The following is a 27,389-nucleotide window of genomic DNA, read 5'->3' as shown; positions in this document are numbered from 1 at the left end:
TTCTTATTGGTCAGAGACATTCACACCAGTGGCCTGCTGGAGGTTATTTTGTCGGGCTCTGGCAGTGCTCATCCTGTTCCTCCTTGCACAAAGGAGCAGATACCAGTCCTGCTGATGGGTTAAGGACCTTCTACTGCCCTGTTCAGAGTAACTGTCTGTCTCCTGGAATCTCCTCCATGCTCTTGAGACTGTGCTGGGAGACAGAAAACCTTCTGGCAATGGCAACATATTGATGTGTCATCCCGGAGGAGTTGGACTACCTGTACAACTTCTATAGGGTCTAGGTATGGCCTCATGCTACCAGTAGTGACACCAACCTCCATAGGGTCCAGGTATGGCCTCATGCTACCAGTAGTGACACCAACCTCTATAGGGTCCAGGAAGGGCTTCATGCTACCAGTAGTGACACCAACCTCTATAGGGTCCAGGAAGGGCTTCATGCTACTAGTAGTGACACCAACCTCTATAGGGTCAAGGTATGGCCTCATGCTACCAGTGGTGACACCAACTTCTATAGGGTCTAGGAATGGCCTCATGCTACCAGTAGTGACACCAACCTCTAAAGGGTCCAGGTATGGCTTCATGCTACCAGTAGTGACACCAACCTCTATAGGGTCCAGGTATGGCCTCATGCTACCAGTAGTGACACCAACCTCTATAGGGTCCAGATATGGCCTCATGCTACCAGTAGTGACACCAACCTCTATAGGGTCAAGGTATGGCCTCATGCTACCAGTAGTGACACCAACCTCTATAGGGTCTAGGAATGGCCTCATGCTACCAGTAGTGACACTGACCCTAGCCAAATGCAAAACTAGTGAACAGCCAGAAAAGATGAGTAGGGAAAAAAATGTCAGTGGCCTCCACCTGTAAAGCCATTCCTGTTTTGTAGGTTGTCTCATTGTTGCCCATCTAGTGCACCTGTTATTCATTTCATTAACACCACTCGCCCTTCACTGACCACTGTCACTTGTAAGCACAGAAGCCTTCTGTGTCTACAGGGTCAACTTTCCTTTTGGTAGTTCTCTCAGACCTCTGTTTGCCCTGCACTAATTGTGGCGACAAGGGAGATGCAAGTGCAGCGTGGGATGGGGCATCACTTGGTAAGCTGAACTGGGATCCCCATCTGTGTCCGGGTGCAGATAATGCCGACCAATGATCTCCTTTCAAGTGAGAGAGGTGGAGCCACCTACACTGCTGGGAGGTACTTGTCATGCATCTGGATCATGAGTCTGACGTGTAGTGGAGAGCCTCTCTTGCCGCACCGGCTTGTGGGCCCCTGAGGTTGAGACAGTAGCCACAGAAGCACGGTGACGCAGGAGTGCCTGGGTTCAGTCCAGTATTGGTATGGTTGGGTGCTCATGGCTGGAGATGCAGCAGGCAGACTGGTAGAGCTGGGTAGATCAAGACTGTGGTGGACTGTAATGCAGCGGAAACAGGAACTGGTGCGACCCGCAGGGCAGGGCTGCAGCAGGCTGGAGGTGTAGATGCAGAGTCAGGCAGGTCGGGTCGGTCAACACTGCACTCCAAGATCCATCAAAATTCTTGTTCAATATCAATAAAGAACATCCCAAGTGTTAGACAGTTCAAATGGTAGACGCGTTTCACACACTAACAGGTGCGCTTATTCATTAGACTGGGTCGGTAACGTTCTGGTGGATCAGGCAGAGCAGCAGGCAGATAAGAAGTCCAAAAAGCAAGCCGAGGTGAGGGTATCAAGCAGACAAGGTTAGTAAGAGCAAGCCAGATCAGAGATCAGAAGTCAGCACCAATTATGGTTTTCAGGACACACAGAAGCTGCAGACTGAACAGAACAGCAAGAAGTCTTGGGTGCATCCACTTTAAATAGCCTCTTTGGCACCAACGTGGGTGACAGGCGAACGTGTGTGCTCGCTGGCGCACTTGTGTGCGCGCGCCGTTAATGTGCACTTCTGCTGGGCAATTCCTGCTGCACGGCCAATGCCTTTCCTGACAGTACTAGAGCCAAGCCAGGTAAGTTAGATGTGAGGAGACTGTTGGGAGGGGGGACAGAGGTTAGAGCTGGGGCGGAGCTTGAAGTCCTGGATTATAATTGAAATAGTATTCTAGACACAACCGGCCCTTTTAGGGCATTGATCTTGACTCCAAAGTTTAGAATGGTGTCAATGCCCAGCATAATTCTGATGCGGCCCACCATGAGATTTGGTTTTGACACCGAAGGTCTCAATGGTGTCCATGCCCACCAGCCAACCTTGTGTCAACTTGGCACAAGACCCAGAAGCAAGTGGAGACCACCAGAGTAACCATGTCTACTACAGTGATTTCCAGCTTCCAAGGACATTGTAAATGTAGTAACAAACATTCTTTTTTTTTTTTTTCTTACATTACTCAACAAAGTTGCCTTTATCATCTGTAGACGATGAGTCAGGCACAACTCTTTATTTGTCCCCATCAATAGATTCATCACAAACCAGATCTTTTAGTAACAGATACGCCATGTAGTCACAAGACTGCCAGCGTACAGCCTATTAGTAATGACGCACAGCGCCGTACTTCAGGATTCTTATCTTGTTTTTTTTTACTATTGTCTGCAATAAAATTTCTGGACGCTGGACGCACGCCATTCACTCCCATGGTGAATGCAGGACATCATTCACCCTCCGCAAGCGTCAGCATTATGGTACACTTCAACCAACACAGGTCCGCTAAAATCAGAAAATAAATTTGTTATAAAATTATTTGATTATATTGATCCATAACCAAAACTCTCTTTTATTTCTAATGCCACGTACACGCGACCGGACTTTTCGACAGACTAGGTCCGACGGTCTTCCTGACTGACTTTTTCAGCGGAGGTCCGACGGACTTTCTGAATGAACGGACTTGGCCACACACGACTGGGCTAAGTCCGTTCGAAAGTCCGTTAGTTTTGAACGTGATGATGTAAACGGGATTAAACAAGGAAGTTCAATAGCCAGTAGCCAATAGCTGCCTTTGCGTTGTATTTGGTCCATTGGACCAGCACATAGACAAACGGTTTGCGCGCTAGAAAGCCGAGTCCGCGGGAACTTGGGGAAAAAAAAGTCAGCTGGAGCCCACACACGATAGAATTGTCCGGATTCCGGTCCGCCGGACCTAGTCTGGCGGAAAGTCCGATCATGTGTACATAAGGCCTCATGCACACTGGACGGTGGCGCTGCTATAGGGGTATCTGGTGTTTTTTGGGGGGTGGAGGTTTCTGTCTCTACACACCCCCCATTGCATGTTAGTCTATATGTCTATATAGGGCCTTGAAAAAGTATTCGTACCCCTTGAAATTTTCCACATTTTGTCATGTTACAACCAAAAACGTAAATGTATTTTATTGGGATTTTATGTGATATACCAACACAAAATGGCACATAATTGTGAAGTAGAAGGAAAATGATAAATGGTTTTTAACATTTGTGAAAAGTGTGTGTGGGGGGGGGGGCATTTGTATGGCGCCCCCGGAGTCAATACTTTGTAGAACCGCCTTCCACTGCAATTACAGCTGCAAGTCTTTTTGGGGATGTCTCTACCAGCTTTGCACATCTAGAGAGGACATTTCTGCCCATTCTTCTTTGTAAAATATTTCAAGCTCAGTCAGATTGGATGGAGAGCGTCTGTGACCAGTAATTTTCAAGTCTTGCCACAGATTCTCAATGATATTTAGGTCTGGACTGTGACTGGGCCATTCTAACACATGAATATGCTTTGATCTAAACCATTCCATTGTAGCTCTGGCTGTATGTTTCGGGTCGTTGTCCTGCTGGAAGGTGAACCTCTGCCCCAGTCTCAAGTCTATTTGGTTTTCTTCTAAGATTGTCCTGTATTTGGCTCTGACCAGCTTCCCTGTCCCTACTGAAGAAAAGCATCCCCACAACATGCTGCTGCCACCACCATGTTTCACAGTGGGGGTGGTGTGTTCAGGTTGATGTGCAGTGTTAGTTTCCTGCCACGCATAGCGTTTTGTTTTTAGGCCAAAATGTAGAATTTTGGTCTCATCTGACCAGATCACCTTCTTCCACATGTTTGCTGTGTCCCCCACATGGCTTCTTGCAAACTGCAAACAGGACTTCTTATGACTTTCTTTCACCAATGTTCTTCTTGTCACTCTTCCATAAAGGGCAGATTTGTGGAGAGCACGACTAACCGTGTGGACAGTTTCTCCCACCTGAGCTGTGGATCTCTGCAGCTCCTCCAGAGTTACCATGGACCTCTTGGCTCTTCTCTGATGAATGCTCTCCTTGCCCTGCTGGTCAGTTTAGGTGGACGACCATGTCTTGGTAGGTTTTGCAGTTGTGCCATAATCATTCCATTTTTGGATGAGGGATTGAACAGAGCTCCGTGAGATGTTCAAAGCGTGGGATATTATTTTATAACCTAATCCTGCTTTATACTTCTCCACAACTTCATCACAGACCTGTCTGGTGTGTTCCTTGGCCTTCATGATGTTGTTTGTTCACTAAGGTTCTCCAACAAACCTCTGAGGCATGATGGCATTTGTAGTTTCTAAACAGCTGGAGATACAAGGTTCCCTACCCCTGCTCTGAGCCCTACAGAACAGCTGTATATATACTGAGATTAACTGACACAGGGGTGGACTCTATTTACTAATTAGGGGACTTCTGAAGGCAATTGGTTCCACTAGATTTTAGTTAGGCCTATCAGAGTAAAGGGGGGCTCAATACAAATGCCCCCCACACACATTTCACATATTTATTTGTATAATTTTACTTCCACTTCACAATTATGTGCCACTTTGTGTTGGTCTCTCTCATACAATCCCAATAAAATACATTTGTTTTTGGTTGTGCCATGACAAAATGTGGAATATTTCGAGTGGTATGAATACTTTTTCAAGGCACTGTACATACATAGGCATTTAGAAGCAGAAAAGCCCCACTACCAGAGTAGAAAGTAGTACTTGCGTTTATGGCTTGGTGTCTTCTCCCCTGAGAGCATGAGTACCACCCGGTAAAGCATTCCGCCCTGTCCAGCCCCAGCCCACCGTAGACTTTGACATTCAGCCTTGCAAGCAGGTGTGGAAGCTTTACCCATCTATCCTGGATGTACTAAAACCCCCGGGGGGGACACGCTGCACCCAGACAGCTCCAAGTGAGAAGGGCCTTACAGGGGAAATGGGGGTTGCCTGTCAGAAAATGTACAAGACGTGGAATCCTTTCCATCTTCTACAGTCCTCTCGGTCTTTTACTGAAGGCTCTACATTCCGTTGGCACTTCTAGATTTAAAGCCAGTAACGTGGTCTCTAAATAGAGATTTCTGGTTTCAATTTTCACAAACATAACTTATTATGGGTGATGATGACTCAAAGGGTAGAGGGCGTGTGAAATGATGTCTTTTGTTTTAACGTTCCCATCATAGAACCAGATGATTGGATGGTCCCTAACTTCTCTCCACACACAAACTGCTACGCTCGCTCCAGCAACAGTAATTCTTCACAAGAAATTTTGTAGCAACAGCTGAAACATTCAACCCAAGGGCCCATTCAGATATGCGTCCCCACCTGTAACCGGCACGAGGACGCAACAGCTGTCGGGGGTATCCTTGTGCCGGCGTTCCATTCCTTTCTGTTGGGGCACAAGGCTGCACAGGTGACCTAATATACCGCTGCCGGCCCTCTGCTAGTATTGGGCACTACAGAGACTGCTGTACATATAGTAAATGTGAAATGATTGTACAAAAAAAAACAAAGAAAAACAAATTTTCCCCACAAAGTGTTAGTGCTAGTCTGCTGATCCTCAGATTTGATTGTGATAACTTCAAATGCGAAAATCCTTCCACCGACTTTTAGGTAAGTATCCTATTAACCAGACAGAATTGACACCCATTGCAGGTAGTCAACATCAGCAGATACTCTCCAGATACTCTCTCAGCTCATGCGTTTCGTCTGCAGCGTCTGACGTCATCTGGGATCATGATCTCCTTGATGACGTTGGACGCTGCTGACGAAATGCGTAGAGTCCTGTGATACATGCCACGTCACTTCCGCCATTGTTTGGAACGCAGATAGCTTCCCTGCTTTTTTCATGAGCACAATCTTATCTTCTGTCTTTCAAGTCCAATTCTGTAGTTTTTACATTACATTTTTTTTTTTAACGATACTACACCATGAGGAGTTTTATTCTTTCTTCCTGACTCATCTGGCGGTCGTGTGCTATTCCTGAGCTGCTGCTATCTGGAGAGTATCTGTTTGCTGGAGTTGACTACCTGTAAGGGGTGTCAATCCCAGCACCAGCAAACAGATACTCTCCAATTTTTTTTGTATAGTGTATGGCCAGCATGAGTGATCGGACTTGTTGGAATTTTTTTGAAAAACGTAACGATTTTCTAATCAATGATAGGAGAATCGTGTGAGAAATATAATTGAAGGAGTGCAAGAAAAGAAGGTTCCCGGACATGAAAACTCTGTAGTTTCTTTCGAAATTCGACCCATGTATGGCCAGCCTAAAGAATGACCTGTACATGCTGCTTACCTCAATTTGTATCACTTGCATCTTCGACATGAAAATACCGTCTCCTCCGCTGTCCTCGTGCCCGTCTCCTCCGCTGTCCTCGTGCCCGTCTCCTCCGCTGTCCTCGTGCCCGTCTCCTCCGCTGTCCTCGTGCCCGTCTCCTCCGCTGTCCTCGCGCCCGTCTCCTCCGCTGTCCTCGCGCCCGTCTCCTCCGCTGTCTTAGCGCCCGTCTCCTCGCGCCCGTCTTCTCCGCTGTCCTCGCGCCCGTCTCCTCCGCTGTCCTCGCGCCCGTCTCCTCCGCTGTCCTCGCGCCCGTCTCCTCCGCTGTCCTCGTGCCCGTCTCCTCCGCTGTCCTCGCGCCCGCCTCCTCCGCTGTCCTCGCGCCCGCCTCCTCCGCTGTCCTCGCGCCCGCCTCCTCCGCTGTCCTCGCGCCCGCCTCCTCCGTCTGCAGAATGGTTGGCAGCTTGCTGTAGAGGGGACATTAGATGTTTTTTTGTTGGGCAAAGACTGATGAGATGGTTCTGTGTTCTTTGTAAGTGATGTCAGTGCTCTATAAGTACGTTTAATAGGAATCCAATGTTTTCTTATTTGATCAGGAGTCTCCTCAGGACAGCGCCATCACACGTGACATCAACAGAACATTTCCAGCGCACGACTACTTCAAAGACACCGGCGGAGACGGACAGGACTCTCTCTACAAAATCTGCAAGGTACTTAAAGAGGAACAGCAGTCTGCTCACAGAATCTGTAATAAAAAACATCTTTGCCATTCTGAAGCTTCCCTCCAACCACTCTGCATATTTTATATATACTCTGATTCTGTACTTGCCAAATATGTTGCAGAAATCTCCCTCCACTGAGTCTGGCTGCAGCCATTTTAACTGTGGGCAGCTGAAGCTTCTGTTTGTTCACTTCCTGGATTTACACAGAGGCACGTCTCCAGCTCTGCAGATCTCATTGGCCCTCTTATGCCAGCCCCCACCACATAAGACCCGGACACACACACCCTTCAGATCCTCTGTGAGACCCGGTCTTACAAGAGACCTGAAGGGTGTGTGTGTCCGGGTCTCACTGGAGACCTGAAGGGTGTGTGTGTCCGGATCTCACTGGAGACCCGAAGGTTGTGTGTGTCCGGGTCTCACAGGGGACCTGAAGTGCGTGTCCGGGTCTTAGAAGGGACCTGAAGGGTGTGTGTGTCCGGGTCTCACTGGAGACCCGAAGGTTGTGTGTGTCCGGGTCTCACAGGGGACCTGAAGTGCGTGTCCGGGTCTTAGAAGAGACCTGAAGGGTGTGTGTGTCCGGGTCTCACTGGAGACCCGGACACGCACACCTTTCAAGTCTCTTGTAAGACCCAGACACGCACACCCTTCAGGTCTCTTGTAAGACTCGGACACGCACTCCCTTCAGGTCCCCAGTGAGACCCGGACGCGCACTCCCTTCAGGTCCCCCGTGAGACCCGGACGCGCACTCCCTTCAGGTCCCCCGTGAGACCCGGACACACGCACTTCCTTCAGGTCCCCAGTGAGACCCGGACACGCGCTCCCTTCAGGTCCCCAGTGAGACCCGGACGCGCACTCCCTTCAGGTCCCCAGTGAGACCCGGACACGCGCTCCCTTCAGGTCCCCAGTGAGACCCGGACACACGCGCTCCCTTCAGGTCCCCAGTGAGACCCGGACACACGCACTCCCTTCAGGTCCCCAGTGAGACCCGGACACACGCACTCCCTTCAGGTCTGCAGTGAGACCCGGACACACGCACTCCCTTCAGGTCCGCAGTGAGACCCGGACACACGCACTCCCTTCAGGTCCCCAGTGAGACCCGGACACACGCACTCCCTTCAGGTCCGCAGTGAGACCCGGACACACGCACTCCCTTCAGGTCCCCAGTGAGACCCGGACACACGCACTCCCTTCAGGTCCCCAGTGAGACCCAGACACACGCACTCCCTTCAGGTCCCCAGTGAGACCCAGACACACGCACTCCCTTCAGGTCCCCAGTGAGACCCGGACACGCGCTCCCTTCAGGTCCCCAGTGAGACCCGGACGCGCACTCCCTTCAGGTCCCCAGTGAGACCCGGACACGCGCTCCCTTCAGGTCCCCAGTGAGACCCGGACACACGCGCTCCCTTCAGGTCCCCAGTGAGACCCGGACACACGCACTCCCTTCAGGTCCCCAGTGAGACCCGGACACACGCACTCCCTTCAGGTCTGCAGTGAGACCCGGACACACGCACTCCCTTCAGGTCCGCAGTGAGACCCGGACACACGCACTCCCTTCAGGTCCGCAGTGAGACCCGGACACACGCACTCCCTTCAGGTCCCCAGTGAGACCCGGACACACGCACTCCCTTCAGGTCCGCAGTGAGACCCGGACACACGCACTCCCTTCAGGTCCGCAGTGAGACCCGGACACACGCACTCCCTTCAGGTCCCCAGTGAGACCCGGACACACGCACTCCCTTCAGGTCCCCAGTGAGACCCAGACACACGCACTCCCTTCAGGTCCCCAGTGAGACCCAGACACACACACTCCCTTCAGGTCCCCAGTGAGACCCGGACACACCCACACCCTTCAGGTCTCCTGTAAGACCTGGACACACACACACACGCCCTTCAGGTCTCCTTTAAGACCCGGACACACACACACACACACACGCCCTTCAGGTCTCCTGTAAGACCCGGACACACACGCCCTTCAGGTCTCCTGAACGACCCGGACACACGCCCTTCAGGTCTCCTGAAAGACCCGGACACACGCCCTTCAGGTCTCCTGAAAGACTCGGACACACGCCCTTCAGGTCTCCTGAAAGACCCGGACACAGGATTGAAGGCTTTGTGCCACCCAAGACACCTTGAAGCCTTCAAGCTCCAGCCCCCCCAGATGCAGGAACAGCGTTCACCTTCAGCATTAAACATAGAGCAGACTTCTGGATAATGTGACTTGCTGGGAGTTTTGGAGATTTGTGGAAGTGATTGATGGCTTATCTTGTGTCGTCTTCTCTTAGGCCTATTCTGTATATGATGAAGAGATCGGCTATTGCCAAGGACAGTCCTTCCTGGCTGCTGTTCTGCTCCTACATGTAAGTCTTGTTCCCGGGATGAGTCGGAGTTCCCGTGAATAGCGGTGTGTATGGTCCGCAGACATGTGACGATTGTAACTCATTGTGATAGACCCCGTGTGACCTCCGTGTTTACGTGGGATGTTTGATAGAAGCACGTGTCTGGGAAGCGGCAGTGTTTATATAGGAAAGATCCGGAATAAGTCTGACACAGGAAGCTTTGTCTCTTGTCTGATCCCACAGATGCCTGAAGAACAAGCGTTCAGCGTCCTGGTGAAGATCATGTTCGATTATGGGCTCAGGGAACTCTTCAAGCAGAACTTTGAGGATCTGCACTGCAAGTTTTACCAGCTGGAGCGCCTAATGCAGGTTAGAACAGCGAGACTAGGCCTGGAAGGTTCACGATTTTATGATGTTGGTGAAAAAAGTGCATAAAAAACTGAGATACAAAGCCAGTAACGTCCTCGTCTTATACTGTACAGCCGTGGTCTGCAATAGTGCCCCATCATTGGTATCACTGGGGGGAATAGTGCCCCATCATTGGTATCACTGGGGGGAATAGTGCCCCATCATTGGTATCACTGGGGGGAATAGTGCCCCATCATTGGTATCACTGGGGGGAATAGTGCCCCATCATTGGTATCACTGGGGGGAATAGTGCCCCATCATTGGTGCCAGTGGGGGGAATAGTGTCCCATCATTGGTGCCAGTGGGAGAAATAGTGTCCCATCATTGGTGCCAGTGGGAGAAATAGTGTCCCATCATTGGTATCAGTAGGAGGAATAGTGCCTCATCATTGGTATTAGTGGGAGGAATAGTGCCCCATCATTGTTGTCAGTAGGAAGAATAGTGCCTCATCATTGGAATCAGTGGGAGGAATAGTGCCCCATCATTGGTATCAGTGGGAGGAATAGTTCCCCATCATTGGTGTCAGTAGGCGGAATAGTGCCCCATCATTGGTGTCAGTAGGAGGAATTGTGCCCCATCATTGGTATCAGTGGGAGGAATAGTGCCCCATCATTGGTGTCGGTAGGAAGAATAGTGCCCCATCATTGGTCTTAGTGGGAGGAATAGTGCCCCATCATTGGTATCAGTGGGAGGAATAGTGCCCCATCATTGGTGTCGGTGGGAGGAATAGTGCCCCATCATTGGTATCAGTGGGAGGAATAGTGCCCCATCATTGGTATCAGTGGGAGGAATAGTGCCCCATCATTGGTATCAGTGGGAGGAATAGTGCCCCATCATTGGTATCAGTGGGAGGAATAGTGCCCCATCATTGGTGTCGGTGGGAGGAATAGTGCCCCATCATTGGTATCAGTGGGAGGAATAGTGCCCCATCATTGGTATCAGTAGGAGGAATAGTGCCCCATCATTGGTGTCAGCGAGAGGAATAGTGCCCCATCATTGGTGTCAGTGGGAGGAATAGTGCCCCATCATTGGTATCAGTGGGAGGAATAGTGCCCCATCATTGGTGTCGGTAGGAAGAATAGTGCCCCATCATTGGTGTCGGTGGGAGGAATAGTGCCCCATCATTGGTATCAGTGGGAGGAATAGTGCCTCATCATTGGTGTCGGTGGGAGGAATAGTGCCCCATCATTGGTATCAGTGGGAGGAATAGTGCCCCATCATTGGTGTCAGCGAGAGGAATAGTGCCCCATCATTGGTGTCAGTGGGAGGAATAGTGCCCCATCATTGGTATCAGTGGGAGGAATAGTGCCCCATCATTGGTATCAGTGGGAGGAATAGTGCCCCATCATTGGTATCAGTGGGAGGAATAGTGCCCCATCATTGGTATCAGTGGGAGGAATAGTGCCCCATCATTGGTGTCGGTGGGAGGAATAGTGCCCCATCATTGGTATCAGTGGGAGGAATAGTGCCCCATCATTGGTTTCAGTGAGGGGAATAGTGCCCCATCATTGGTGTCAGTGGGAGGAATAGTGCCCCATCATTGGTGTCAGTGGGAGTAATAGTGCCCCATCATTGGTGTCAGTGGGAGGAATAGTGCCCCATCATTGGTGTCAGCGAGAGGAATAGTGCCCCATCGTTGGTGTCAGCGAGAGGAATAGTGCCCCATCATTGGTGTCAGTGGGAGGAATAGTGCCCCATCATTGGTTTCAGTGAGGGGAATAGTGCCCCATCATTGGTGTCAGTGGGAGGAATAGTGCCCCATCATTGGTGTCAGTGGGAGTAATAGTGCCCCATCATTGGTGTCAGTGGGAGGAATAGTGCCCCATCATTGGTGTCAGTGGGAGGAATAGTGCCCCATCGTTGGTATCAGTGGGATGAATAGTGCCCCATCGTTGGTATCAGTGGGATGAATAGTGCCCCATCGTTGGTATCAGTGGGATGAATAGTGCCCCATCAATTGACTGGGCAAAAAAAAAATAGTTATATCGGTAGGCGTTTCATAAAGTGCTTTTAAAGGCAGAAGGTTTTTTGTTTTTTTTACCTAAGGCTCAGTTCACAAATGAATTTGAAGCCGCTTTCCACAGAGTCGAATCCCGCTCCATGTGTCTTATGGGCACACAGAGCAGAGCTCGAGGTGGGGGGGAGGGGCGAGCAAGCATGAGTGACCCACAGCAAGTAGCTTGCATGCAATGGGGGGGGGTGGGGATCAGGAATGCCAGCGGGGGGACCTGAGAAGAGGAGGATCTGGGGCTGCTCTGTGCAAAACCATTACACAGAGCAGGTAAAGCCCCACACACACATGATCAGATACCGATTTCGAATCGATCGTACGATAATTGGATCATTCTGTACAGCGCTTTCGAGAGCCGATCAGGACAGTTCATCCAATTATTATTCTATCGGACATGCGCAAATTATTATTTTTTTTCCCGTATGATGCCAGACCGTACAATTTTTCATTTTAACCAGTACAGCTTTCTTTCGAAAATGCGAAAGGAATGCGTTTACGACACCACGACATCACTTCCAAATTTTATTTCTGTCGTGCGGGAATTTTCATGACTTTAATAAACTCATCAGATTCGATCTGAGATTAGCACGCAATAAAAAAAAAAGCAGACGATCGTTTGTCCGATAATCTCATCGTGTGTATGGGGCATAAGCATGACGTTTTTGTTGTTCATTAATTTTTTTATATATTTTTTTATTTATTATTTTATTTTAATGTAAGGTTTGCAATCATTTTAATGTTAAACATAGCATTCTAAGCAGGACCTAACATTCCCGATTTCCACCATTGTCAGCCTCCTAACAAGGAGAGGAAAACACATCCCAATGTAATTTATTATAAATTGGGCATTGTTTCTTTGTGGACTCTAAAAATAGTGGAGAAAATGGGAACGTCTGGGGCGAGCGCACAACACTGATAAGCAGACGCGGAAGCCAGAGCCCAGCCTGCAATGCACCAGCTGGGCCTGATTTGGACACATAATAAAAAATAGATGATAAGTTTGGCGGGGTCAGTTTCCATTTTGGTATGTAGTAATCAAGAGGAACCGATGGGCAATCTGCCAAAAGCAGGACGCTGCACATGCAGTAGGTTAACGAGGGCACCAAATATAAATCTATTACCTGAAAAAAAAAAAAAAGTTTGTAAAACAATTATAATTAGGAATGCACCGATATATTTTTTTTAAAATGTATTTATTTATTTATTTAAAAAAAATTTTTTATACAAGTACCAATACTACTTTTTTTTTATTTTTTTTATATATATATATTAGCCGATCCCAATTACCAATACCTACCACGACTGTTTTGTGTACACTTCAGCTGTCGGCCAAGGTTACAAAACATTGAAAAGCTATTTACAAATGAAATACATACATTTTTTTTAATTTTATTTTTTTTACATTTTGCTTTTTTTTTTTTTTTTTTTTTCATAGTGTAAATAATATGTTAAAGGTGTAAAAGTTTCAACAAGCAAAAAATTTGAAACAAAATCCCCTGGCGGTGGACATTTAAGGCACAAAAAAAATTATTATAAAAGTTATCTTACTATAAATATGAAAAAAATATTATAAAAGTTATCTTACTATGAATATGCAAAAATTATTATAAAAGTTATCTTACTATGAATATGAACAAATTGTTATAAAAGTTATCTTACTATGAATATGAAAAAAAAATGATAAAAATGATCTTACTATGAATATGAATTTTTTTTCCAAAAGTTATCTTACTATTAATATGCAAAAATTATAAAAGTGATCTTACTATGAATATGAAAAAATATTTATTTTAGTATGAAAATGCAAAACATATAAAAATGCATGTATAAGTGTTGTCATCCAAAAGGAAATAACGAGTAATAAACTAGTATTTCTTGCATCCGACGCGTTTCAGAGTGGGTATACAATTCTCCTCCTTCAGGGGTGTAGCTAGTGTTCTATGAAGGAAAATAGAAAAATAGCATAAATATGCAAATATAAGGTACTGTAACAACATACATCCAAATATGAGATACCAGAGGCACTTATGGTGTTACAGTACCTTATATTTGTATATATATATATTATATAATATATATTATTACATTATATATTATATATATTTATGCTATTTTTCTATTTTCATCATATTATACTAACTTTCTTGCTATAAACTACACCCCTGAAGAAGTAGAATTGTATACCCACTCCGAAACGCGTTGGGTGCAAGAAATACTAGTTTATTATTTATTATATTTTATTTTCCTTTTGGATGGCAACACTGTAACTTGCGTTTTTATATGCTTTGTATATGTTTCGTTTTTTTGCGTACTTCAATAGAAAATTTAACAACCAAAAAAATTTTTTAACAGTTTATAAAATAGAAGTGTGCAAAAAAAAAAATATCAGCAGAAAAATAATAAATGGAGGAGAATAAGGAGTTAATTAAGGCTGATTTTTTATTTTTTTTTGCTTGACAGATTGCTTTAACCACTTCAATACCGGGCATTTTCACACCCTTCCTGCCTAGGCCAATTTTCAGTTTTCAGCTCTGCTGCATTTTGAATGACAATTGCGCGATCGTGCAACACTGCACCCAAATGAAATTTTTATCCTTTTTTCCCACACAAATAGCTTTCTTTTGTTTCTTTTTATTTTTTACGCTATAAACAAAAGAAGAGGGGCAAGTTTTAAAAAACACCATTTTTTTTACCTTTTGCTATAATAAATATCCAAATTAAAAAATATATATATATTTCTTCCTCAGTTTAGGCCGATATGTATTCTTCTACATATTTTTGGTAAAAAATCGCAATAAGCGTATATTGATTGGTTTGCGCAAAAAGCGTCTACAAACTATGGGATCATTTTATGGCATTTTTATTGTTATTTTTTTTTGATTAGTAATGGTGGCAATCTGTGTTTTTTATCATGACCTCAATATTATGGCGGACACGGACACTTTTGACACATTTTTGGGACGATTGACAATTATTCAGCGATCAGTGCTATAAAAATGCACTAATTGCTGTATAAATGTCTCTGGCAGGGAAAGGGGTTAACACTGGGGGGGGGGGGCGAGCAAGGGCGTAAGTGTTTTCTAACTGTAGGGGGGAGGGGGCTGACTAGAGGGGATGTGAGACCGTGGTTCCTAGCTATTAGGAACTCACGTTCTGTCTCTCCTCACAGCGAGCGCCTGCTTTCCCGCTTAAAGAAGCCGACGTATAGCTACGACGGCTTGCGGGATCATGCCAACCTGCCACAGTACAATGACGGTGGCTGGTCGGCAAGCAGTTAATAAAAAACACAAAAATATTCACAAAACAAACATAAACAGAAAAAAAAAAATTTCACTTGACAGGTTGCTTTAAACTGACTTCCTCTGCAGATCGAAGTTCATCCATTTGATATGATAGATGAAGAAACAGAAAGATTCAAAAAGAAACAATTGTTATTTTTATCTTTCTTTTTCAGTGGCTGAGCAATGTTGTTGATGAACAACACCCAGCTGCTTTTATTTTTGACAGCCCCAATCTCTGGATTTTTAACACTTCAGCTGTCAACAGGGGAACCCCACTGACAGCTGAATGAGTCGGTTGGTAAGGACCAGGCAGCCCCACTCCTAAACAGCCGATAATTCCCGGCTTTTATTATTATTTTTTTTTCATTTCATCTGCCACCACCGCTGGGTTCCTGGACAGTTGAATGTCCTTATATTAAAATTCAGCAGCAGTAGTATTTGTAGCTGCTAACTGTAAAAAAAATTTTTTTTGGGGGGGGGGGGGGGGGGGCTGGAGCTTCTCTTTTAAATAACAAACATGTTCTACTTACCTGCCCTGTAATGCACAGAGCAGCCCTGATCTCCTCTTCTGGGGTCCTCCATCGGCGCTCCTGGCTGCTTTCTCTTCGCCGAGTGCCCACCATAGCAAGCCGCCTGCTGCGGGCTCGACCCCAAGGTCTGATCTCTGTGTGTCCATTGAAGCTCAAAGTACGGCTCAGCCCTGCCTCCTGCTATTTGCTCACTGGCTGTGATTGACAGCATCAGTAGCCAATGGCTCCAACTGCGGTTTCTGAGCCTATGAGGAGGGAGAGAGACGCTGCTCAAGATCGGGATAAGGTAAATAGTATGGGGGGGGGGGGGGGGGCGGCTGCATACAGATTTTTTATTTTTTTTAACGTTAATGCAGAAGGATGGATTAAGGTAAAAAAAAACTTCAACCTTAAGAACCACTGTAATAGTATTTTTAAAGTAAAGCCCTAAGCCAGGGGTGCGTATCTTTGACACTCCATGGAAGCCTGAATTTTCATACCGCTAACATTATGTCCTCCGTTCATCTTCAGCCCTTGAGCTGCACAGAATCCGTGGTTACTAAGATGCTCTCCGCTACCAAGCATCCTTAATTGCTAAGACACTGTTAGCTGAACCGCATCCTTGGTTACTAAGACGCTGTCATCTGCAAAGCCATTCCTTGGTTACTAAGACGCTGTCAGCTGCAAAGCATTCTTGGTTACTAAGACACTTTCAGATGCAAAGCATCCTTGGTTACTAAGATGCTGTCAGCTGCAAAGAATCCTTGATTACCAGGACACTGTCAGCTGCAAAGCATCCTTGGTTACTAGGATGCTGTCAGCTGCAAAGGCATCCTTGGTTACTAGGACGATGTCAGCTGCAAAGCATCCTTGGTTTCCAGGACGCTGTCAGCTGCAAAGCATCCTTGGTTACTAGGACGCTGTCAGCTGCAAAGCATCCTTGGTTACTAGGACGATGTCAGCTGCAAAGCATCCTTGGTTTCCAGGACGCTGTCAGCTGCAAAGCATCCTTGGTTACCAGGACGATGTCAGCTGCAAAGCATCCTTGGTTACCAGGACGCTGTCAGCTGAAAAGCATCCTTGGTTACCAGGACGCTGTCAGCTGCAAAGCATCCTTGGTTACCAGGACGCTGTCAGCTGCAAAGCATCCTTGGTTACCCAGGACGCTGTCAGCTGCAAAGCATCCTTGGTTACCAGGACGCTGTCAGCTGCAAAGCATCCTTGGTTACCAGGACGCTGTCAGCTGCAAAGCATCCTTGGTTACCAGGACGCTGTCAGCTGCAAAGCATCCTTGGTTACCAGGACGCTGTCAGCTGCAAAGCATCTTGGTTACCAGGACGCTGTCAGCTGCAAAGCATCCTTGGTTACCAGGACGCTGTCAGCTGCAAAGCATCCTTGGTTACCAGGACGCTGTCAGCTGCAAAGCATCCTTGGTTACCAGGACGCTGTCAGCTGCAAAGCATCCTTGGTTACCAGGACGCTGTCAGCTGCAAAGCATCCTTGGTTACCAGGACGCTGTCAGCTGCAAAGCATCCTTGGTTACCAGGACGCTGTCAGCTGCAAAGCATCCTTGGTTACCAGGACGCTGTCAGCTGCAAAGCATCCTTGGTTACCAGGACGCTGTCAGCTGCAAAGCATCCTTGGTTACCAGGACTCTGTCAGCTGCAAAGCATCCTTGGTTACCAGGACGCTGTCAGCTGCAAAGCATCCTTGGTTACCAGGACGCTGTCAGCTGCAAAGCATCCTTGGTTACCAGGACGCTGTCAGCTGCAAAGCTTCCTTGGTTACCAGGACGCTGTCAGCTGCAAAGCATCCTTGGTTACCAGGACGCTGTCAGCTGCAAAGCATCCTTGGTTACCAGGACGCTGTCAGCTGCAAAGCATCCTTGGTTACCAGGACGCTGTCAGCTGCAAAGCATCCTTGGTTACCAGGACGCTGTCAGCTGCAAAGCATCCTTGGTTACCAGGACGCTGTCAGCTGCAAAGCATCCTTGGTTACCAGGACGCTGTCAGCTGCAAAGCATCCTTGGTTACCAGGACGCTGTCAGCTGCAAAGCATCCTTGGTTACCAGGACGCTGTCAGCTGCAAAGCATCCTTGGTTACCAGGACGCTGTCAGCTGCAAAGCATCCTTGGTTACCAGGACGCTGTCAGCTGCAAAGCATCCTTGGTTACCAGGACGCTGTCAGCTGCAAAGCATCCTTGGTTACCAGGACGCTGTCAGCTGCAAAGCATCCTGGTTACCAGGACGCTGTCAGCTGCAAAGCATCCTTGATTACTAAGACTCTGCAGCTGAACACTACATCTTGAACGCATCCCCAGCCCTCTTCATCTACAAGCCGGGAGATTCCCCAGCTGATAGCTGAGTGCAAACAAAGGGGTGGGATGCTGGCTGACGACATTGACCAAATACGGCCATTTCTGTACATGTGTAGATATTGCTGAGACGTATTGTTTATTTTATTCTGACATGCTCTTTAATAGAAGAATTCACTTTGGGAACTTTTTCATCTGTTTTTCTGTCTCTTTAGGAATATATCGCTGACTTGTACACTCACTTCCTGGAGATCAGCCTGGAAGCCCACATGTATGCGTCACAATGGTTTCTGACTTTATTTACGGCCAAATTCCCCCTCTATATGGTCTTCCACATCATTGACCTGCTCCTGTGTGAGGTAGGTACAAACATCAGACAGTTGTCGGCCTACTGGACACTTTTCTGTAGAGTCACTGTGAAGGCAGAATATCCGAATAGTAAACTCCTATATGACTCTGTAATAAAAGCTGTATATTGTTATTTTATATATATATATATATTTATTTATTTACTGTATATTATCATTATATATATATATATATATATATATATATATATATATATATATATATATATATATATATATTGTATATTATTATTGTTATGCAGGGCTTATACAGCATCAGCAGTTTGCGCAGCACTTTACAATATAAAGACAATTCATACAATTCAATCCAAGAAGGTTAGGAGGGCCCGGCCCCTGAGAGCTAACAATCCAATACAGGGGTCTCCAATCTTTTCAGTATGTGGGCCACAGTGTATATTTTTCAAATATCCGTGGGTCAAAAAAAAATAATCTGTTTTAAAAATCAATGAATAATGCAAAAAAACATAATACTTTTCATCAGTGTCTCCATTACAGCCCCCCTTACATTCAAGTCCACCTTGGCAGTCCCCCCTTGCATCATGGTCCCCATCAGAGCCTCCTTTATATCAGAATCCCCATCTGAGCCCCCCTTATATCAAGATCTCCTTCCAACCCCCCCCCCCCTTAGATCAGGATCTTCCTTGGAGCCCCCCTTATATCAGGGTCCCCATCGAAGCTCCTCTTTACATCAGAGTCCCCATCGGAGCTCCTCTTTACATCAGGGTCCCCATCGCAGCTCCTCTTTACATCAGGGTCCCCATTGGAGCTCTTCTTTACATCAGGGTCCCCATTGGAGCTCTTCTTTACATCAGGGTCCCCATCAGAGCTCCTCTTTACGTCAGGGTCCCCATCAGAGCTTCTCTTTACGTCAGGGTCCCCATCAGAGCTCCTCTTTGTCAGGGTTCCCATCAGAGCTCCTCTTTACATCAGGGTCCCCATTGGAGCTCTTCTTTACATCAGGGTCCCCATCAGAGCTCCTCTTTACGTCAGGGTCCCCATCAGAGCTCCTCTTTACGTCAGGGTCCCCATCAGAGCTCCTCTTTGTCAGGGTTCCCATCAGAGCTCCTCTTTACATCAGGGTCCCCATTGGAGGTCTTCTTTACATCAGGGTCCCCATCAGAGCTCCTCTTTACTTCAGGGTCCCCATCAGAGCTCCTCTTTATGTCAGGGTCCCCATCAGAGCTCCTCTTTACGTCAGGGTCCCCATCGGAGCTCCTCTTTGTCAGGTTTCCCATTGGAGCTCCTCTTTACAGCAGGGTCCCCAACGGAGCGCCTCTTTACGTCAGGGTCCCCAACGGAGCGCCTCTTTACGTCAGGGTCCCCAACGGAGCGCCTCTTTACGTCAGGGTCCCCATCGGAGCTCCTCTTTGTCAGGTTTCCCATTGGAGCTCCTCTTTACAGCAGGGTCCCCATTGGAGCTCCTCTTTACGTCAGGGTCCCCAACGGAGCGCCTCTTTACGTCAGGGTCCCCAACGGAGCGCCTCTTTACGTCAGGGTCCCCAACGGAGCGCCTCTTTACGTCAGGGTCCCCAACGGAGCGCCTCTTTACGTCAGGGTCCCCAACGGAGCGCCTCTTTACGTCAGGGTTCCCAATGGAGCTCCTCTTTACATCAAGGTCCCCAGCGGAGCCCCACATATATCACAGGTGAGTGGGAGAAATGTAGACCATTGTAGTTAAATCCTCAGTCTCCGACCCATTAGCCGCGGGCCAGATGTGGCCCCTGGGCCGTGGTTTTGAGACCCCTAATCTGATGGGTACTCAGCATTCCTAATGCCTTCTATGATATAAATAGGATGTGATCTGTGTGCAGTTTTACATTCCACACTGCTGCTTCTCGCTGGAGCTTCTGGGGGATGTAGGTTATGTGTGACGCCGTCTGCTAGACCCCAAACCTCAGGGGGAATGAACTGGAAAAGGTGAAGTCAGGTCTGATTACAGCGCTATAGATGACCTACTATCCTGCACTGACCCCTGCTGGTCAAACTAGATACTACAGCAGCTGAAAGAAAACTCCCATTTCTAATTTTTCTGTTCCTGTATTGAAATTTTTTATAAACAGCACAAGGAAACGCAGGATAACTTCAATGAGATGAAAGGTTACACATCACTGTGCAGTACATACAGAGTGCATATACATTGAACGGTATGGTAAGGGTGTGCAAGCCGCGGGTTATTCATTGAAGGACCAGCCCGGTGGTCAGGGAATGGCACACTTTCATTTTCATAATTTTTCTGGAGTAAATATAAAACGAACAGTGTTTCCAGAATGTGCGACAAAAGGTATAACGATTTTGAGTTTTTTTTTTTCAAGCATCTGAAATGCACGTTTTTAAAGCGCATTTGAGCTTTGGCTTTTTTAATTGGCCAATACAGGAAAATCTCATAATTGTCATCATTGGTTGCTATTTTTTCTGCTTTGTCATCTGCTTTTATTTATTATTTTTTATTATTTTTCTTTTTACTTTTTTTTTGTAAGGGGTTAAGGGTTAGGGTCCTAAGGTTAGGGGATAATTTATTATTAGGGTTAGGGGTTAATATTAGCTTTGGGGGTTAATATTAGGGCTAATATGGTTAGGGGTCAATATTATGGCTAATATGGTTAGGGGTTAATATTATGGCTAATATGGCTAGGGGTTAATATTAGGGTAATATGGCTAGGGGTTAATATTAGGGTAATATGGCTAGGGGTTAATATTAGGGTAATATGGCTAGGGGTTAATATTAGGGCTAATATGGTTAGGGGTTAATATTGGGCTAATATGGTTAGGGGTTAATATTGGGCTAATATGGTTAGGGGTTAATATTAGGGCTAATATGGTTAGGGGTTAATATTAGGGCTAATATGGCTAGGGGTTAATATTAGGGCTAATATGGCTAGGGGTTAATATTAGGGCTATTATGGCTAGGGGTTAATATTGGGGCTAATATGGCCAGGGGTTAATATTAGGGCTAATATGGCTACGGGTTAATATTAGGGCTAATATGGCTAGGGGTTAATATTATGGCTAGGGGTTCATATTGGGGCTAATATGGCTAGGGTTTAATATTAGGGCTAATATGGCTAGGGTTTAATATTAGGGGTTAATATTAGGGCTAATATGGTTAGGGGTTAATATTAGGGCTAATATAGCTATGGGTTAGTATTAGGGATTAATATTAGGGCTAATATGGTTAGGGGTTAATATTAGGGCTAATATGGCTAGGGGTTAATATTAGGGCTAATATGGTTAGGGGTTAATATTATGGCTAGGGGTTAATATTAGGGTTAATATGGCTAGGGCTTAATATTGGGGATTAATATTAGGGCTAATATGGCTAGGGGTTAATATTAGGGCTAATATGGCTAGGGGTTAATATTAGGACTAATATGGCTAGGGGTTAATATTTGGGTTAATATTATGGTTAGGGGTTAATATTATGGCTAGGGGTTAATATTAGGGCTAATATGGCTAGGGGTTAATATTATGGTAAGGTGTTAATATTATGGCTAGGGGTTAATATTAGGGCTAATATGGCTAGGGGTTAATATTATGGCTAATGTGGTTAGGGGTTAATATTAAGGCTAATATGGCTAGGGGTTAATATTATGGTTAGGGGTTAATATTAGGACTAATATGGATAGGGGTTAATATTAGGGCTAATATGGCTAGGGGTTAATATTAGGGCTAATATGGCTAGGGGTTAATATTAGGGCTAATATGGCTAGGGGTTAATATTAGGGCTAATATGGTTAGGGGTTAATATTTGGGCTAATATGGTTGGGGGTTAATATTAGGTCTAATAAGGTTAGGAGTTAATATTATGGTTAGGGGTCAATATTAGGGCTAATATGGTTAGGAGTTAATATTAGGGCTAATATGTTTAGGGGTTAATATTATGGTTAGGGGTCAATATTAGGGCCAATAAAGTTAGGAGTTAATATTATGGTTAGGGGTCAATATTAGGGCTAATATGGTTAGGGGTTAATATTATGGTTAGGGGCTAATATTATTGTTAGGGGTTAATATTAGGGCTAATATGGTTAGGGGTAATATTAGGGGTAGTATTAGGGTTTAGGATTAGGGTTAAGGGTTAAAGTGGATGTAAACCAAATTATCTTTTTTTTTTAATTAAGGCTTGCACCTTGTACAGTATAGGATTGTCATCTATGCCCAGTCTTGCCATGAAGAGTTAATCCAGCCCTGAGCAATCCTCTTATCTTTTTTTCAGTGAGATAAAAACTGACACACACAGAAGTAGGAATCAGTTTCTCCCCCTTGCTGTTAGTGCCTGAGAGAGGCATTCTGTGTACTTCAGATCCCCCCTCCACCTTTCTTCTCCAGCTCTCCCAGGATTGGCTGCTCCACACCTCCAGCATGATTGGGCCTGCTGAAGTCATGTGGTGACTTTTCTGGGTTTTGACTGGATGTTGGTGATCGTAGCAGAAGTTCAGTGTAAGAAATACACAGGAGAAAATGCATGTTGACAAGGGGAGTGTGAAGGTGGGCAGGGAGTCTACTGACATCACAAACTCCATCCACGACCTCCGGACAACAGACCCGCCCACAGAATCTGCAGTTTTCTGGGTCTCATAACAGACACAGGGGAGACATTTGACAGGTAAGGATACATGCAGGAGGCATCTATATCCTTATAGATAACCCCTATGGCAGGAGTTTAGAGAGGAGGAGAGTGGGTTTACATCCACTTTAATATTAGGTGTGATATTAGGGTTTAGGGGTTAATATTGGGGGTCATGTTAGGGTTTAGGAATTACTATTAGGGGTAATATTAGAGGTAATATTGGGGGTAATATTGGGGTTTAGGGGAAATATTAGGGTTATGGTAAATGTTAGGGGTTGATATTGGGGGTCATGTTAGGGTTTAGGAATTACTATTAGGGGTAATATTAGAGGTAATATTGGGGGTAACATTGGGGTTTAGGGGAAATATTAGGGTTATGGTAAATGTTAGGGGTTGATATTAGGGTTTAGGGGTTGATATTGGGGGTCATGTTAGGGTTTAGGAGTTACTATTAGGGGTAATATTAGGGTTGGGGGTAATATTATGGGGTAATATTGGGGTTTATGGGGTAATATTAGGGTTATGGGTAATATTAGGGGTCATGTTGGGGTTTAGGAGTTACTATTAGGGGTAATATTAGGATTAGGGGAAATTTTGGGGGTGATATTATGGGATAGGGGTTGATATTAGGGTTTAGGGGTTAATATTGGGGGTCATGTTAGGGTTTAGGAGTTACTATTAGGGGTAATATTAGGGTTAGGGATAATATTATGGGGTAATGTTGGGGGTAATGTTAGGGGTTAATATTGGGGGTAATATTAGGGTTAGGGGTTAATGTTAGGGTTAGGGGTGATAATTATTATGGACCTTGCTTTGTGCACTGGTGCACAGTCATGTTGGAACAGGAACAGGCCGTCCCCGAACTGTTCCCACAAAGTTGGGGGCATGAAATTGTCCAAAATGTCTTGGTATGCCAATCTCCTATCCCACCACATCCCAAAGGTACTCTGTTGGATGAGATGTGGTGAGTGTGGAGGCCATTAGAGTACAGTGACCTCATTGTCCAGTGGTGAGATGATTGGAGCTTTGTGACATGGTGCATTATCCTACTGGAAGGAGCCATCAGAAGATGGGGACACTGTAGTCATAAAGGGATGGACATGGTCAGCAACAATACTCAGGTAGGCCGTGGTGATTAAACCATGCTCAGTCGGTACTAAGGGGCCCAAAGTGTGCCAAGAAAATATCCCCCGCACCATTACACCCCCACCACCAGCCTTAACCGGTGATACCCCATCCCCCACACCATTACACCCCCACCACCAGCCTGAACCGGTGATTCAAGGCAGGATGGATCCATGTGCCAAATTCTGACCCTACCATCTGAATGTCGCATCTGAAATCCAGACTCATCAGAGCAGGCAACCTTTCTCCAATCTTCTATTGTCCAATTTTGGTGATCCTATGCCAATTGTAGCCTCAGTTTCCTGTTCTTAGCTGACAGGAATGGCACCCGGTGTGGTCTTCTGCTGCTGTAGCCCATCTTCTCCAAGGTTGGATGTGTTGTTCATTCAGAGACAGTAATCTGCATACTTTGGGTGTAACGAGTGGTTATTTGGGTTGCTGTTGCCTTTCTATCATCTCTAACCAGTCTGCCCATTCTCCTCTGACCTCAACAAGGCATTTTCCTCCACATAACTGCCGCTCACTGGATATTTTCTCTTTTTCCCACCTGTCTCTGTAAACCCCTAGAGATGGTTGTGTGTGAAAATCCTAGAAATGCTCAGACCGGCAGGTCTGCCACCAACAACCATGCCACGTTCAAAGTCACTTCAATCCCATTTCTTCCTCATTGTGATGCTCAGTTTGAAATTCAGCAAGTCGTCTTCACCATGTTTAGATGCCTACAGTATCTCTCAAAAGTAAGTACACCCCTCACATTTCTGTAAATCTTTTCTTCTATCTTTTCATGTGGCAGCACTGAAGAAATGACACTTGTCTGCAATGTAAAGTAGTGAGGGTACAGCTTGTAGAACAGTGTAAATTTGCTGTCAACTCAAAATAACTCAACACACAGCCATTAATGTCTAAACCGCTGGCAACAAAAGTGAGCACACCCCTAAGTGAAAATGTCCAAATTGGGCTCAATTAGCCATTTTCCCTCCCCGGTGTCATGTGACTCGTTAGTGTTACAAGGTCTCAGGTGTGAATGGGGAGCAGGTGTGTTAAATTTGGTGTTATCACTCTCACTCTCTCATACTGGTCACTGGAAGTTCAACATGGCAGCTCATGGCAAAGAACTCTCTGAGGATCTGAAAAAAATAATTGTTGCTCTACATAATGATGGCCTAGGCTATAAGAAGATTGCCAAGGCCCTGAAACTGAGCTACAGCACGGTGGCCAAGACCACACAGCGATATAACAGGACGGGTTCCACTCAGGACAGGCCTCGCCATGGTCCACCTAAGAAGTTGAGGTCACGTTCTCAGCATCATATCCAGAGGGTGTCTTTGGGAAATAGACATGAATGCTGCCAGCATTGCTTCAGAGTTTGTAGGGGTGGGGGGTCAGCCTGTCAGTGCTCAGACCATACGCTGCATTCTAAAGATTATGCACAAGCAGTTTGCTGAAGACAAGCAGACTAAGGACATGGATTACTGGAACCACGTCCTGTGGTCTGATGGGACCAAGATAAACTTACTTGGTTCAGATGGTGACAAGTCTGTGTGGGGGCAACCAAGTGAGGAGGACAAAGACAAGTGTGGTTTGCCTACAGTCAAGCATGGTGGTGGGAGTGTCATGGTCTGGGGCTGCATGAGTGCTGCCGGCACTGGGGAGCTACAGATCATTGAGGGAACCATGAATGCCAACATGTACTGTGACATACTGAAGCAGAGCATGATCCCCTCCCCTCAGAGACTGGGCCGCAGGGCAATATTCCAATATAACTACTCCAAACACACCTCCAAGATGACCACTGCCTTGCTAAAGAAGCTGAGGATAAAGATGATGACTGGCCAAGCATGTCTCCAGACTTAAACCCTATTGATCTGTGGGACATCCTCAAATGGAAAGTGGGGGAGCGCAAGGTCTCTAACATCCACCAGCTCTGTGATGTCGTCATGGAGGAGGGGAAGAGGACTCCAGTGACAACCTGTGAAGCTCTGGTGACCTCCATGCCCAAGAGAGTTAAGGCAGTGCTGGAAAATAATGGTGGCCACACAAAATATTGACACTTTGGGCCCTATTTGGAGATTTTCACTTGGGGGTGTACTGACTTTTGTTGCCAGCGGTTTAGACATTAATGGCTGTGTGTTGAGTTATTTTGAGGGAACAGCAAATTTACACTGTTATACAAGCTGTACACTCACTACTTTACATTGTAGACAAGTGTCATTTCTTCAGTGTTGTCACATGAAAAGATAGAAGAAAAGATTTACAGAAATGTGAGGGGTGTACTTTTGAGAGATACTGTAACTGCATTGAGTTGCTGCCATGGGATTTGGCTGATTAGCAATTTGTGTTACCAATTGAACCGGTGTACCTTTTATAAAGTGGCCAGTGTGTGTATGTGTATATATATATATATATATATATAATCTACAATCTACTATATATACTATTTATATATTTGTAAATTTGCTTTATTTCTGTATGTTTTATTTAATTGTTTATCTTGTTTACAGGGGATAAGTGTCATCTTTAATGTCGCCTTGGGCTTGCTAAAAGTAAGTGAATCATCTCTGCTTTCTTCAGTCCATATAAGCCATTCTAATGTCTGGTCTTCCTTCCTAACAACATCTTGGCATGCCAGCTGTGCTGAAACTACCAGTCCCATCATCCCTCTGCCTCCAGGAGCCATGCCTGTGACTTTGTCTTGCAATGCCTCATGGGATGTGTAGTTTCATCACAGCTGGCGTGCCAGGGTTGCCTACCCCTTGTTTCATGTGGAGATGGGCAGTTTGGTAGAGGAAGGGCTTTGCTTCAGAGCTACTAGCAATCTTATGAATGATGGCTGAATATTTGAGAAGCTGCAGGAGAGGTGAAGGAAGCACAAATCCACAGAATGAGTAAAGTAGAAGCAGGGAGATCCTTGCACTTCTGGTTCTCAGGTTACGGCTTCCATTCCAGCAAGGAAAACAGTGATCCGCACAGTCGGGACATCACCAAATCTCCCTTAGACTACCAGGTTTGGAAGCATTGAGATCCTCACACTGCTGGTCCCCAGGTATGGCTTCCTCTCCAGCAAGGAAAACCGTGATCAGCACAGTAGTGACATCACAAAATCTCCAGAAACGACCAGGTTTGGAAGCGGGGAGATCCTTACACTGCTGGTCCTCGGGTATGGCTTCCTCTCCGCAAGGAGAACCGTGAGCAGCACAGTAGTGGCATCACCCAATCTCACACCAAACCTCCTGAGACTAGCAGTCAGACAGCAGTGCCTTAGATCAGGGGTCTCC

General features: G+C 46.1%; 1 protein-coding gene across 2 annotated transcripts in view; it reads left to right on the top strand.

Annotated features, from left to right (window-relative positions):
- RABGAP1 (RAB GTPase activating protein 1) overlaps positions 1-27,389 on the top strand; it is a 219,864-nt gene that overhangs the window by 143,111 nt on the left and 49,364 nt on the right. For both annotated transcript variants that reach the window (XM_077469737.1, XM_077469648.1), the window contains exons 14-18: positions 7,073-7,186; positions 9,481-9,555; positions 9,778-9,903; positions 18,273-18,416; positions 26,616-26,657. In XM_077469737.1, coding sequence (XP_077325863.1) covers positions 7,073-7,186; positions 9,481-9,555; positions 9,778-9,903; positions 18,273-18,416; positions 26,616-26,657 — 501 coding nt within the window. The remainder of the gene's footprint in view (positions 1-7,072; positions 7,187-9,480; positions 9,556-9,777; positions 9,904-18,272; positions 18,417-26,615; positions 26,658-27,389) is intronic.

Source organism: Lithobates pipiens, unplaced genomic scaffold (genome assembly GCF_037356315.1).
Source record: "Lithobates pipiens isolate NorthernLeopardFrog02 unplaced genomic scaffold, aLitPip1_a1.2 Scaffold_1, whole genome shotgun sequence".
Lineage (NCBI taxonomy): Eukaryota > Metazoa > Chordata > Amphibia > Anura > Ranidae > Lithobates > Lithobates pipiens.
The sequence above is the reverse complement of the archived record's forward strand: the minus strand, read 5'-3'. Positions and strand labels throughout refer to the sequence as shown.